The sequence below is a fragment of the Neomonachus schauinslandi genome, chromosome 4 (assembly GCF_002201575.2).
Source record: "Neomonachus schauinslandi chromosome 4, ASM220157v2, whole genome shotgun sequence".
In the NCBI taxonomy this organism is placed as follows: domain Eukaryota; kingdom Metazoa; phylum Chordata; class Mammalia; order Carnivora; family Phocidae; genus Neomonachus; species Neomonachus schauinslandi.
In genome coordinates this window covers 102,869,131-102,882,889 of record NC_058406.1, presented here as the reverse complement: position 1 = coordinate 102,882,889, position 13,759 = coordinate 102,869,131, and the positions used below count along the sequence as shown (strand labels likewise).

The following is a 13,759-nucleotide window of genomic DNA, read 5'->3' as shown; positions in this document are numbered from 1 at the left end:
TTACCTGGCAACCTGGAAGATGGGACTCAGTTTCAGCATGGTGATTAAAAGCAAAAATTCTGGAGCCAGACTTCTTGGACTCAGAATTCCAGTCTCCTATGTGACTAGCAATTACCTCAAACTTTCTTTCTTCTCCTTTTTTTTTTTTTTAAATTAATGGCAATTTTTTTTAAAGATTTTTATTTATTTATTCATTAGAGACAGAGAGAGAGAGGCAGAGGGAGAAGCAGGCTCCCAAGGAGCAGGGAGCCCAATGCGGGACTCGATCCCAGGACCCCGAGATCATGACCTTAGCCGAAGGCAGACGCTTAACCATCTGAGCCACCCAGGCGCCCCTTTTCTTCTCCTTTTAAAAAGATTTTATTTATTTATTTGTCAGAGAGAGAGAGAGAGAGAGAGAGAGAACAAGCAGGGGGAGGGGCAGGCAGAGGGAGAAGCAGGTTCCCCACTGAGCCGGGAGTCCGATGTGGGACTCAGATCATGGACCCTGGGATCATGACCTGAGCCAAAGGCAGATGCTTAACCAACTGAGCCGCCCATGCACCCCTACCTCAACCTTTCTGTGCTCAGTTTCCTCATCTTTAAAACAGAGATAATAATAGTGTTTATATTATAAGCTGTTGTGAGAAATAAATTAATACATGTAGAGCACCTTATTTTTTTTTAAGATTTTATTTGACAGAGAGAGAGCGCGCATAAGCGGGGGAGCGGCGGGCAGAGGAAGAGGGAGAAGCTCAGTGGGGAAGGGCAGGGAGCCCGATGTGGGGCTCAAGTCCAGGACCCTGAGATCATGACCTGAGCCAAAAGCAGATGCTTAACCAACTGAGCCCGATGTGGGGCTCAAGTCCAGGACCCTGAGATCATGACCTGAGCCAAAAGCAGATGCTTAACCAACTGAGCCACCCAGGTGCCCCTTTATTTATTTATTTATTTATTTATTTATTTATTTATATTTAGATTTTTTATTTATTTTATTTGACAGAGAGAGACACAGAGAGAGAGGGAACACAAGCAGGGGGAGTGGGAGAGGGAGAAGCAGGCTTCCCGCTGAGCAGGGAGCCCGATGCGGGGCTCGATCCCAGGATCCTGGGACCATGACCTGAGCCCATGACCTGAGCCGAAGGTAGACGCTTAACAACTGAGCCACCCAGGCGCCCCTCAGGCGCCCCTTTAGAAGAGTGCTCGCACAGACTAGTAGGTACACATGCCAAAATGTTAACTAATATGTAACAATAAATATTGATACAATGTTATTTTATAAGGAACTGTTATTGTTAACTTGTCTCCCTATGGAGTCCAGTCTTGGCTCTCTTCTGCAAGTTCTATTTTGCCAATCTTCAATCTGGCCACGGGAGGGCATTAGAAGCCACCGAGAGCCGAATGCCCTCTAGTGGCCACTTGAGGCCTCTGAGGCGCTGGCTCCACCCACAGATAACCCAGGGGCTCCCTTCGCGCGCTTGTTGGGAAGTGCAGTCTCTGGAGGACATCAGGTTCCTAGGTGGACTTGGCAGGCAGGCATGGTCAGCAGAAGAGCCTCAAGGAGACACCTACACAAGGGACCTCCCCCCGACCAATGGGACCTCAAGACACTTGCAGGAAACGTCCTAGGCTGGGTTACCCCAATACAGTGTCTTCTCAAGTCCCATGCCTTTGGCCTTCCGTATCCTTCAGAGTCCATTCTGGGCACACATTCCAAGTAGGTTTAGAGGGAAATGAAGGGAGAGGGAGAGGGCTCTTGTTTCCCCAGTCCGAACTTCTGTGAGGGATTCCTGGCAGATCAGCAAGGCTGAATCCTGCGTTTGAAGGATGTACGCAGAAGGGCAACCACACGGCAGAAGAGCGGTCCTTGTGGTCCAGGAGCGTGAGGAGGGAGTACGGGAGATGCTCTACTGAAACTTGGTGGAAACTCACTTCTTTTGTCCTTGCGTTTTGTTTTGTTCAACTCCAGGGCCAGATTGAGGTTGTTTTCAAATTTACTAATCACCTTTTACCCCCGTGCTCTAAATTTTAGAATTTCAGAGTTGGAGGGGTTCTTGGAGATGACTGGTCTACTCTTATTACTGACTCCGGAGGCAAAGTGATTTCCCAAGGGCCACGGTGTTGGAACCAGATCCAGGTCTCCTAACTTCTCCTGTGCTTTCTTCATTACTTAGATGAGGGCATAGCTGATTTGGGGTCCGTCTTAGTAGAGTATATAGGGGACAGGCAGTAATATATAGAGCCTCAACTGTTGACTCATGAATTCGGGTTCAACTCCAACCCCATATTGATTTTCTGCAAAATCTTGCATTGCATGATTTCAGAACACAGAAATTCCTCCCGGGTACTTTTCTCTTGTTATGAAACTTTTTCTCCCCAGAACTCCTGGCACCTGAATCCCTCTGCTCACATAGTAGCCATGCTCTACTCCTTTACCCAAATAGGCTTCTGTGTTGCACGAGCCAGCCTGACTTTCCTCAGCTGGGGTCCATGCCTTCTCCTGTCCACGAAGCCTGCTTATACTTAAATCCCAGCTTGAAGGCCTGGTGGTGTCCTCTGCCTCAGGCCACCTCAGCAGCCCATATAGAGGAAGTGAGTCACAGCAAGGCAGGCAGCTTGGGGCACTGCGGGCGTGGCTGTGTCTGCCCGGGGGCACTGGGGGATGGGTCAGAAAGGTGGCGATCGAAATCTCCTGGTCCAGCTGCGGCGGGGAGTGGGTGTGTGGCGCAGGTGCAAGCGTCTGTCCTAAGTATGTTGACAGAACTGGTAGCATCATTCTAATGCTGCCTGAGGCCACTTCCCCTTCTCCATCCACCTTCTCTTTTGTCTCTTGGGGGAGGGGTACACCCTCTTATCTTTATTTCTCAGGCCTTGGCTATCCAACTTCTGCCCCCAAACTTCCCCTGCCCACTGCTATCTTAAAAAAAGCTAAACGGTCTTCAGTCCTCTAAGGAATCATTTAAAAAGTCTTGCGGGGACCTTGGAGAAACCTGGCATCTAGGAAAACTGCTTGAGAAAAGGGCTCAGAAGCCAAAGGAAAGGAACCAAATAGTACAGAGGCGTGAGGAGTTAGAGAGGGACCCGAAGGTTAGCTGGAGCCCGAAGTAGAGACACTGAACCCTTCTGGAAAAGGGTGTGTGGGTATGTAGCAGAGAGGAGTCTGGGGAGAACTCTCAAGAAAGGTAGAGGGAATTTTGGATTGGAAGGCAGAGGGAGAGGGTTAGAGAGGTAAAAAGATGTAAGCAGTGCTAATCAGGGAGGAATTCAGCCCGGGGCAAAGTAAAACAGGGCTGGAGGGCTTGTTGGGAACTGTAAAATCAGGCAGGTCAGGCTAAAAGAGGCGGAAGAGTCCCCTGGGGGCTGGTCTGGGGGGAGATGGGCCAGGGGTTGGGCCAATAATTATCATTTCTCCACTGGTAGGAATGAATGGGCTGAGGGTCCTGCGGCAAAGAGCAAATGAACAAATAGCTTGAAAATTAGTCGGCTTCTGCTTCTCTACCTCTCCAGAAAGAGCCTTAGGTGAGGGCCAAGCTCTCAACTGGAATAGGTGGGGAGGTCACTCTCCTTCCTAAGAGAGCTATCAAAACACCTGAACTTGACTAGATAAACCATGAAAGAAGCTACTGTCAGAGGTTCCAACCGTGACAGGACAAAAACACCATTTCATCGAGGTAAAAAACGAACTTACCTCTACGTGGAGTAAGCTTTAGCTCTCTTTCTAAACAAACCTTCAAACACATCCTAGCCACATTCTGTCCATGCTAGGAGTCGAGGTCAGTTTTCTAGGATAAACATGTCGCATCTTCCCGAAACGTCAATTTTACCAGACTAAGGGAAAGGCATCTTAGAAATATGAGTTAGAAGAGGGAAAAACAGTGTAGATGGCACTCAAATACATTCTACAAAACAAAAGTTGGGGGTTGGCTCTTGCAGAGTATCTACTACAGCGGGGTATGTGTGCCACCAGGGGTAGGTTTTACAACACACGTGTGGAAACGTGGGTTTTGCGGCGGGGATGCAGTGGGGGATCTCGCAGGGGCCACAGGCTCTGCGCAGGGAAGGGCAATGGGATCACGAGGGTCCGCTGCCTGGGCCGGCCCGGAGAGGCGCTCGGCCTGGCCGCACCGCACTCGGAAGGGACTCCCCCAGGCTTCGCTCGCCCGAAGCCGGGGCGCTCTCCTCCCTCCGCCGCTCAGTGGGTATAGAGCTGGGAAGTGTGGCAATCGGTCGGGCCGGGGGAACCGGGGGCCGCAGCAGGGCTGAAGTCGCCAACCGCAGTTGGGGACGGGCGGGTGGGGCAGGCGCTCTGCCGCTGCTGGCCCGGGATCCCGGGCATCTCGCGGGTCTGTCCCCGAGGGCCACGGAGAGCCCGGAGTGGCCGCCGGGCCCGCACACAGCCTTCCCTCCTCGGGGGGTTCTCCCGGTGCCGAAATTACAGTGGGCGCGGCCGCGGGGCCGGCCCGCGAGGGCGCGGGTCCCAGGGCCGGGAAAGGGGCGGCGACAGCGAGCGGGGGCTGGGCGAGGCCGCCCCGCGCACAGGCCTGGGCCCCGCTGCCCTCCCTCCTCTGCCCTGCCGTCGCCGGGCCGCAGGCCCACGCCCAGTCTCCCGGTTCCTGGGCCGCTCGCGGCCTTGCTCTCCCGGGCTGGGCTCGGACGCGGCTCGGCTGGGCTCGGCGGGCGGAGGAGGAAGGAGGGAGGGAGCGGGCGGGCGGAAGGGGGAGGAGAGGAGCGAGCCGAGCCAGTCCGGAGAGGGGGGGCCGGAGCGCGGACGCCAGGAGAGACGGAGCAGCGGCTCCCGGCCGGGCCAGCTCTGCGACGCCGCTGCCGCCGAGTGAGTCGGGACCCCAGCTTGGGAGACGCGGGCGCTGCGCGCAGGGGTGGGGCGGGGAGCGGCCGCGGAAAAGTTGGGAGAAGTGGGGGCCGCTCCGCCGCGGCTCCGCCGAGAGGGCCCCCGCTGCGGAGGCAGCAGGGGGCGACAAGGACAGAGGGCCCAGGGCGCGGGCTCTGGGCGGCCGGGCGGGGGGCGGCAGCCGCGGGCTCGGGGGCCTGTGCCCGGCGCGCTCATGGCGGCGGGCCTGGGGGAGGGCGGGCCGGAGCGCCTCGCGGGAGCGGCCGGGTCCCCAGCGCCGCCCGAGGGCAGGCTGGCCGGGCGCCTCGGCGTGGTGGGGCGCGCCGCCCCGAGCCGGGAGAGGCAAGCCCTCCTGGCAACAGGTAGGGGCTGGGAGGGAGGGCCCGAGCCACAGGCGCCCCCCTTGTTGGGGAGAAGAGCTTGGTGACCATTTGCGCGAGAGCCCCAGCCTGGCAGCGGGCCCGCGGCGTCGCTCCTGGCCTGCACCGGTCCGGTGGCTGGAGTGGGAGGGCGGGGAGGGTCCTGCTGCTTTTTGTTCGCACCGGCCCCCAGTGCCCGCTGCGGGAGCGGGGTCAGAGCGTCCATGTGCTTAACGGGAAACAGGAAGGAGTGGCTCTGAGTGTCTGCCCCGGCCCCCCAAGGCTAAGGCTCCTATACCGTTATGGGGTGTGTGTGGCTGGGCTGGGGAGGGGGAAGCTGCTGGTGAAACTGGTTTTCGGGGCCACGGCTTGTTAATTACCGGCCTGGAGGCTCTCTGGCAAGTAGGTTAATTGCAGGTGTGTGGCGCTAATATTTGGCCTCAGCTTGGGGGTTTCTCTCTCTCCCCAAGCCAGGCTCCTGGCATCAAAACCTGGGCTTGATTGCCTGAGTTGCTAGACCCAGTACTCAGGGGGCTTTTGAGAATCCTGAGGAACGGAGTGAGCCCCTCTTCACAGAGAAGCGAACCTGGGAAGGCCTCCAGCAGGCAATCCCTCCCACATCTGTGTTGGAGGGGGTCGCTGCCCCGTACCAAAGTCCAGGTGACCGGGGCCAAATGTGGGTGGCTGACTACACTTGTGATGGGCTCCTAGGGATAAGGACTTGTCTGCAGCCTTGTCCCTCTGGGCCTGGCCGGAATCATAAAGTGACCTGCACAGATTCTCTGTTCCAAAGAGAGAGAGTTCCTTGTCTCCCTTGGTACCCCAAGGCCCAGGCCCTTCACTGGGGCCTCTGGCCAGCTTTCCCCCTGGAGGCAGGGCCTCCTCTCTCCCCTGTCACTGGCCAGGAGCCTGGCACCCTGCGGGTCCTTTACTGTGCTCCTCAGCGCTGCCCCCCCCCCTGCCTCTTTAACCTGCTGGCCTCCCCGTGCCCCTGGAGGCTCTAGTCACATGCAGTATTTGGGTGTGTTGGGGCCTCTAGTGGGGTGGCCCAGACAAGCTAAATTTGGGGACCTACCCTGCCTTCTGGAGCAATGACACACCTCCTGTTGGCTTCATCCATGCTGCAGCCTTCGAGTTCCTAACACGCTGTTGCTAAAAGAAAGTTTTCAACAAGACTTACTCAAATCCTCCCACTTTTTTTGTAGTCCCTCAGGTTTCAGTGGCAGCTGGGAGCCTGTGGGACCCTGTGTTTGTCAGTCTCTCCTCCTCTGCTGATCCTATTTTGCTCAATTATTTCTTCAAGCTCTGAGAGCCAGCGGGACTGTTTTCACATTGAGTCTTTGAGATCCCTGCCTCATGGACTCAAACCTCTGCCCTCTCAGCATTCTGGGTTTACAGGCCCCCATGGGGACCCTCCGCCCCCTTTACATCCATCTCTGAGGGTTTGGGAGGGGTCAGTCAGAGATGGGGCAAGGGCTGGGGGCTGGGCAGAGCCCTCTTCAAGTTCCTGGTAATCCAGTGCCCGTGAAATCCCTGCTCTGCCGGCCCCTCTACAGCCTGTGCCTCAGAGTGGCGTCTGTGTCTCTGAGGCAGGTGTGTCTGTGTGAGAGGGACAGACAGACACACACACTCTGTTGTCTCTTCATGTGTGTGGTGAGTAAATTCTGTGAGTGGGAGAATATCTGTAGGTGTGATTTCTCCCTCAGACAATCAAATATCTACCTTGAGGGCCACCTGGCCAGAAAAGCAGGTTGTCTCCCTATACCGAGTCCACGTCCCTGTCTTCTTGCCCCAGCCTCTTGTTTATGGGATCCCATGCTTGGCTTGGCGCTCTGGTGCCAAGAAGCTAGCATCCCTGCCTCGGAGCAGACCTGTTGGTTCTGAGTGGGTGTGTAAGCGAGGCTGCTGGGAGCCCCTGTTGTCCTCCCCACCCTGCCCCCCATGTTGAGTCAGAAGCCCTGACCCTGCTGAATCTGGTGCCTCTCCCTGCTGGGCTAGGCTCTGGGGGTGGGGAGGGGGCAGGGATGGGGTAGCTTTACTCTGCTAATGGAAGTACTGGGCAGCAAGGGAGGGCTGTGGTCACAGAAAGCCTGCTACCCAGGTGTGAGAGAGCCCCCATTAATCTGCATTTCACCACGTTCTCTGGCTCTCCCTGCTTGGGATGGGAAGGGGATAGGTGTCATCTTGTCTTGGGGTTGAGATAATTGCACTATCCTGGTGCTTGCCCTTGACCACTCTCTGGCCTTTTTTCTGCTTGCTTCTCCAGCTCCTCACCTTCTTTGTAGGTATAGACTGGCAGAAGACAATCCTGGGCCCCAGGAGTCAGGGAGAGGGGCCCCACTCACACCCTCTGGGACCCCAGCCAGCCCTCTGAATCTTTAATCCTCCAAATGTCCCTGACAGAGAAACTTCCTGCCAGTTTCCACTGACCAGGGTGGGGATGGGGCCCGATACCCAGGCCTGTCTGTACTTTTGGCTTTAGATCTCAGTGGAGGACAAGGTGGGCTCTAAGAGACATGGAAGTCAGGGGATGTGTCAGTCATTTTCCCCCACCTCCAATCTAGCTAAGCTAAAAAGGTGGGAAGGAGGATCCAGAGGCGTGCTAGCACATCTAGGTATTCTGCCTTTTCCTTCTCTACTCAATTTTCTCTGTGAAAAAAGTGTGTTTGCGCATGGTTGTGTGGGAGAAGTTCCACTGTGGAGAATTATGTTTAATTTTGTTCAGTTCCAAAGGCTCCCATCTCTTTAACTAATTAAATATTTATTCTGGCTAAGGTAGAGGGGAAGGGGCACTGCCCTTGGGAGCTGAGGCCTGGAGAGTGTGTGTGTGTGTGTGTGTGTGTGTGTGTGTGTGTATGAGTGTGTATGAGTGTTCCTGGGCGAAGGTGGAGCTGAAGCTCCTTGACTGTCAGTGCTGACCTCTGACTTCATCTGAGAGCAGTGACCAGCAGTGGGGACAAGAGGGTAAAGTCCTCGAGCTGGAATACTGACCCGTGACAGGCCGAGAGGGATTTCTGAGAGGGATTTCGCAAGTGCTTGTGTGGTGGGTGTGGGCGGAGCTGGGGGAAGAGCCGGCGGAGCTCCAGCCCCGCTGGGCCCAAATCTGATCAGCCTTCAGCCAGGGGCACCGCGCTCTGCGGTGCGATGGACAACAGTCTCCCACTCTCTTCCCTCCGGGTGGGAGGAGACCACCTTCCTTCTGCGTCAGCTTTTAGTTCTAAGTCAGCCTGAATACCAGCACCCACCCCCTCCGCCCTCCTGAGAGGATGAGGGCTGGGGGCCCAGAAACTTGTCGTCCCGCTGGTCTTCACTGCCAAGTCCCAGGACTGCCAGGCATTCTGTTGGTCCTGGCATCACTGACTCCGTGGGACCATCTTGCTGCTGTGCTCTCAGCTCCCAGCACCTGCTGTCCCCCCTCGGGAGCCACAGACAATGGCTCTAGAGGACACCTCTCAGGAGGTCTGTACCCTCCCTCATTCCAGTATCCAAGTGGCCAGTGGTTGGTCACTACCTCCCTGTGGAAGGAAAGGGGGAGGCGGGGTGGGGGGATGGGGAAGCAACAGCTTTTCCCTGAGCTGAGAGTCTTTGTGATGGGTGTTCCCCTGCAGACTAGTTACTATTTTCTGGATGAGCCTTAAGAAATAGCTCCTAGTTCCACCAGATGCCTTGGGTCTTCTGTCTCCATTGTCTGGCCCCCAATCCCAAATTCTTTGCAGCCTTGCCTTCACTTTGTTTCTGAAAAGACGCTTCAGATAGTTTTTCTGCCTTATGTGCAGGGATTGGATGGCTTGGCATGGGGTGTTAATCTCCTGTGGAATAGTCTGATGTTTACTGATTGTCCTGGAGCTCGCCATCCTTTAGGGACATAATTTTGCTTTACTCTGGCCTCTTAATTTTCCCTAGGGACCTGCTGTCCAGATGGGTTGTAGGGAAGGAGGAGGTAGGGTTTGCCTAAGCCCTGCAATCTGTTTTTGGGCTTCCTTGGCACAGAAGCCTCCAGCTGTGGGTTGGCTTGAAGGATGGAGGGGCTAGCTGGAGAGTGGGGGTGGGGGGAAGAGATTGTTGGTTATAACTCCTAGGGCCAGATCCTGCCTGTCCTCCATGCGGGGGTAGCAAAATGACGGGGAGACCCCAAGGTTCTTAGTTCTAGAGAACTGGGACTCCTGGGGGTCGTCAGCATCATCTTCAGTTGTGGTAAATGGTGAATGTTAGAACTGGAAAGCCACCATATTACAGACAAGGAAACTGATTTGTCCAAGGCCATGTGGCCAGGACCAGACTCCAGGGCTTGAGTCTCTGTCCCCTGCTCCTTTGTTATACCACGGAAACTTTCATCTTTCTCTTCCCCCATAGCTGCCCCCTGTGATCCCCTCTGCCTTCCCCCCTCCTCACTCAGGATGCTCCAGACCTTGTATGACTACTTCTGGTGGGAACGGCTGTGGCTGCCTGTGAATTTAACTTGGGCTGATCTAGAAGACCGGGATGGACGTGTATACGCCAAAGCCTCAGACCTCTACATCACACTACCCCTGGCCTTGCTCTTCCTCATCGTTCGATACTTCTTTGAGCTGTGAGCATACCAACCTTCCCCCATGCCCTTCCCTGGCCGCCAGCCACAGTTTCTTGCACTTAAGTTTGTCTCTTGCTGTTTAATTGGTCCCGGACCCTGCTCTTCTGGCCACCCAGATCCCTGCCTACTATGTGCCCCCCCCACTGAACGCAGCATTGTCTTCCTGAGGGCTCAGCACCCCCAGGCCCTTTCCTTCAATGGTCATTTGTTCTCCCTCTCCACCCCGCCTGGTCACTAGTGAACACAGGCAGCTTTGTCAGCTTTGGGCAGCCCAAGGAGGCCACAGAGGGGGTTGCCGGGAAACTGAGGCCCAGGATAAAGTTGCCTGAGCTTGCAGTTCTTTCCCCTGCCAGCTAGGGGCTACCAAGAGACTGAGGTGCTTTAAAGAGACAGACCCTTCTCACTCCTGTCCCTTCCTCAGTTATGTGGCTACACCACTGGCCGCCCTTCTGAATGTAAAGGAGAAAACTCGGCTGCGGGCACCACCCAACCCCACCTTGGAGCATTTCTACCTGACCAGTGGCAAGCAGCCCAAACAGGTGTGCGCCGCAGGCCCTGCTCTGGGATCACTGAGTGCGCCCTGGGGAGGGCGCAGGTTGCAAGGCCAGCCCTGGTGGGTGAAGAGATGAGAGGCCAGTGTGGTGCTGACCTAGGTTCTTGCTGGGAGGCGGTGGCGGGAGGATGGGGGCGCTGAACGTAATGGGCTTCTTCACCACACCCAGGCAGAGGTAGAGCTCTTGTCGCGGCAGAGTGGGCTCTCTGGCCGCCAGGTGGAGCGCTGGTTCCGCCGCCGCCGAAACCAGGACCGGCCCAGTCTCCTCAAGAAGTTCCGAGAAGCCAGGTAGGGGAGGTTGGGGCCAGAGAAGCTGGGTGGCAGAGGAAGGTCTGATGTCTTGCTGGGAGGGGTGGGCCATGGCTATATGCAGGGAGAGGTTGTGCCTAGGTGAGGAGGTGAATTTGGTTATTAATGATACTTTTTTTTTTTTTTTTAGATTTTATTTATTTGACAGAGAGAGAGATAGTGAGAGCAGGAACACAAGCAGGGGGAGAGTGGGAGAGGGAGAAGCGGGCTTCCTGCGGAGCAGGGAGCCCGATGCGGGGCTCGATCCCAGCACCCTGGGATCATGAACTGAGCCGAAGGCAGACACTTAACCGACTGAGCCACCTAGGCACCCCGATTAATGATACTGAGAGGGAAGATATCTGGGGGTACTTGGCAATGGTTGGAGGGCTGTGCCCCTCTCCCAGCCACTCCTTGCCCTTTCCGCTTCCTCTTCCAGCTGGAGATTCACCTTTTACCTGATCGCTTTCATTGCTGGCATGGCCGTCATTGTGGACGTGAGTGGGAGTTCCTGGGAGGTGGGAGTACGTTCTCTGTCAAGGTGGTGTGAGGCCATAGAATGTGGGTCTCTCCTCTCTTAACCTCTCACCGTCTCTCTGCAGAAACCCTGGTTCTATGACATGAAGAAGGTTTGGGAGGGATATCCCATACAGGTATGAGATGGGGTCCTGACTCCTTATCTGGGGTGATTAAGAGGATCAAGGTAGGGCAGGACCAGGACATGTACACCCTTATGAAGAGATGGTCTCTGGAACATGTGGCAGAAGGCACTGGAGTCATGGTGCTAACAACCCCGGGGTAGAAGGGCTGGGTTGGACAGTGAGACCCTTGGGTCCTGTTGTTCGGAGTACCTTACCTTTCCCTTTCTCTCCTTTCTTCCACCCAGAGTACCATCCCTTCCCAGTATTGGTACTACATGATTGAACTTTCTTTCTACTGGTCCCTGCTCTTCAGCATTGCCTCTGATGTCAAGCGAAAGGTGGGTCAGGGAGCTGTGCCATTAAGCCTAGAAGCCGAAACAAAGCCCTGGACGGAGAGCCTTCCCCTTTGATTTCTGAGTATTTGGATGGAGCTGTGGGTTAAGGGGAACTAAGTGGAAGGGGGAGGAAGTAGGATTAGAGTGGGGGCTGGGGAACAGGAAAAAGTCCCCTGGAGTCTGCATCTTTTCTGCAGGATTTCAAGGAACAGATCATCCACCACGTGGCTACCATCATCCTCATCAGCTTCTCCTGGTTTGCCAATTACATCCGAGCAGGGACGCTGATCATGGCTCTGCATGACTCTTCCGACTACCTGCTAGAGGTCAGGCTTCCCGGGCATTTCTTCAAACCTAGAGACTCCGGTGCAGGTTCTCCTGTCCCTCTCCTATTTTGGGGGGTGGTGGTGGTGGGGGTTGACTGACATTCCTGGGACCAAGGAGGTGGGGGCACAGAGCCAGCGTATATATGAATGTATGTGGGAGAGTCAGGAGCCTGTGATGATGGACGGGGGCCATCTGTGCAGTCAGCCAAGATGTTTAACTATGCGGGATGGAAAAACACCTGCAACAACATCTTCATCGTCTTCGCCATTGTTTTCATCATCACCCGACTGGTCATCCTGCCCTTCTGGTGAGTAGGCCAGACTATACTCCTGTCCTCAAGGAATCAGGAGTCTTGCCTCTCCCCGCCTCATTTATCTGTCCTTACCCCAACCACCTCCTTCGTGTGTTCACAATCCCGTCTGTCCTTTCCCGTTGCAGGATCTTGCACTGCACTGTGGTCTACCCACTGGAGCTCTATCCTGCCTTCTTCGGCTACTACTTCTTCAATTCCATGATGGGAGTGCTACAGCTGCTGCATATCTTCTGGGCCTACCTCATTCTGCGCATGGCCCACAAGTTCATAACTGGAAAGGTGAATGCTCTGTAGGCCCTACTGCCCTCAACTCCAGAAACAGCCCAGCCTCCCCGCCCCGTCGGCAAGCATCCTGCCAAGACACTACTGTGGCGCCCTGGGTGCAGCAGGACAAGCCTGCTGAGAGAGGCATTCTGTAAGCGTTTGAGGACAGCATGTAACCCTTCTTTTCCCTCTCCACAGCTGGTAGAAGATGAACGCAGCGACCGGGAAGAAACTGAGAGCTCAGAGGGGGAGGAGGCTGTAGCTGGGGGAGGGGCAAAGAGCCGACCCCTAGCCAACGGCCACCCTGTCCTCAGGAACAACCATCGTAAGAATGACTGAACCATTGTCCCTGCTGCCCCTCAGATTAATGCGTAAAGCCAAGGAACTAGGCTGGCCTCCCCAGAGGACCACTTTAAGCCCTGGGGAGAAAGCAGAAAGCAAGGAGAGAGTTCCTGTGTCCCAACCCCCTGCTTGTCACCCAGTTGCCTTTAACCAAACTAACCAGCCTATCCCCAGGTAGAGGGGAGGTTGGTGTATCCTTTGCCAGAGGGGGGGATGGACTTATTTTCCTCTCTGTTTTCTAGGTTGTCCTTTCTATTGCTTTTGAGGCCCTGCCTCAGCTCTGGGGGTGGCAATTACAACTCACATTCCTTATTCTTCAGAATTTGGCCCTAGCTGTTTGCTTCAGACTCCCTGACCTCCAGAGCCAGGGTCGTGCCTTACTGTCCCATCTGTGGGCCTCATTCTGCCAAAGATGGACCAAGGCTCACCTTTCTAGGTTCCCTAACTTGGGCCAGAAACCAAAGCTGAGCTTTTTTTCCCTCCTGAGACACAAATGAATTGAGTGTAGGAGGGTACATAAGACCCTTACCCTACCTCTGCCAAAAAAGTGTGCGTGTTGGGGGCCCATACTGGGACTGCTTGGATGGTCTACGTGTTATTTCTCTGCCAGCTCTCTGTCATCACAGGTCTAAGATCTTACTGCCTCCTTCCTCTGGCCTCATCCCCTAGGCTAGCTGGTTTGGAATAGAACGGCAATTAATTCTTATTTTTATTTATTAAACATTTGGTGTTTTGGTTTTAAAGCCAGAATTACAGCTAGCACCTGGTATTTCAGCAGAGGGACCACTTCAGACCAAAATGTACTGTTAATGGGTTTTTTTTTTTTAATTAAAATATATTAAAGATTAAGTAAAACATGGTAATAAGTGTCTGAGACTAGTAGGAACTGAGAAGGGAGATCAACTAAATAAACTAAGGTAGTCTTCCTCATGGTTATGT

The 13,759-nt window shown here is 54.9% G+C and overlaps 1 protein-coding gene across 1 annotated transcript; it reads left to right on the top strand.

Annotated features, from left to right (window-relative positions):
- The first annotated feature begins 4,671 nt into the window (after positions 1–4,671).
- Positions 4,672–13,752, top strand: CERS2 (ceramide synthase 2). The gene is made up of 11 exons (XM_021688125.2): positions 4,672–4,810; positions 9,584–9,757; positions 10,179–10,296; positions 10,480–10,598; positions 11,038–11,095; positions 11,201–11,251; positions 11,485–11,577; positions 11,772–11,900; positions 12,102–12,208; positions 12,340–12,493; positions 12,677–13,752. The coding sequence occupies exons 2-11, from the start codon at positions 9,585–9,587 to the stop codon at positions 12,815–12,817; spliced, it is 1,143 nt and encodes a 380-aa protein (XP_021543800.1). The 5' UTR covers positions 4,672–4,810; position 9,584; the 3' UTR covers positions 12,818–13,752.
- The last annotated feature ends 7 nt before the right edge of the window (positions 13,753–13,759 follow it).

Bases quoted from the DNA above. Each gene is read 5' to 3' on its own strand.
- CERS2 (XM_021688125.2), top strand. From the start codon at position 9,585: ATGCTCCAGACCTTGTATGACTACTTCTGGTGGGAACGGCTGTGGCTG. The intron at 9,758-10,178 runs GTGAGCATACCA...TCCCTTCCTCAG, and splicing joins GTTCGATACTTCTTTGAGCT to TTATGTGGCTACACCACTGG. The intron at 11,901-12,101 runs GTCAGGCTTCCC...CCATCTGTGCAG, and splicing joins CTTCCGACTACCTGCTAGAG to TCAGCCAAGATGTTTAACTA.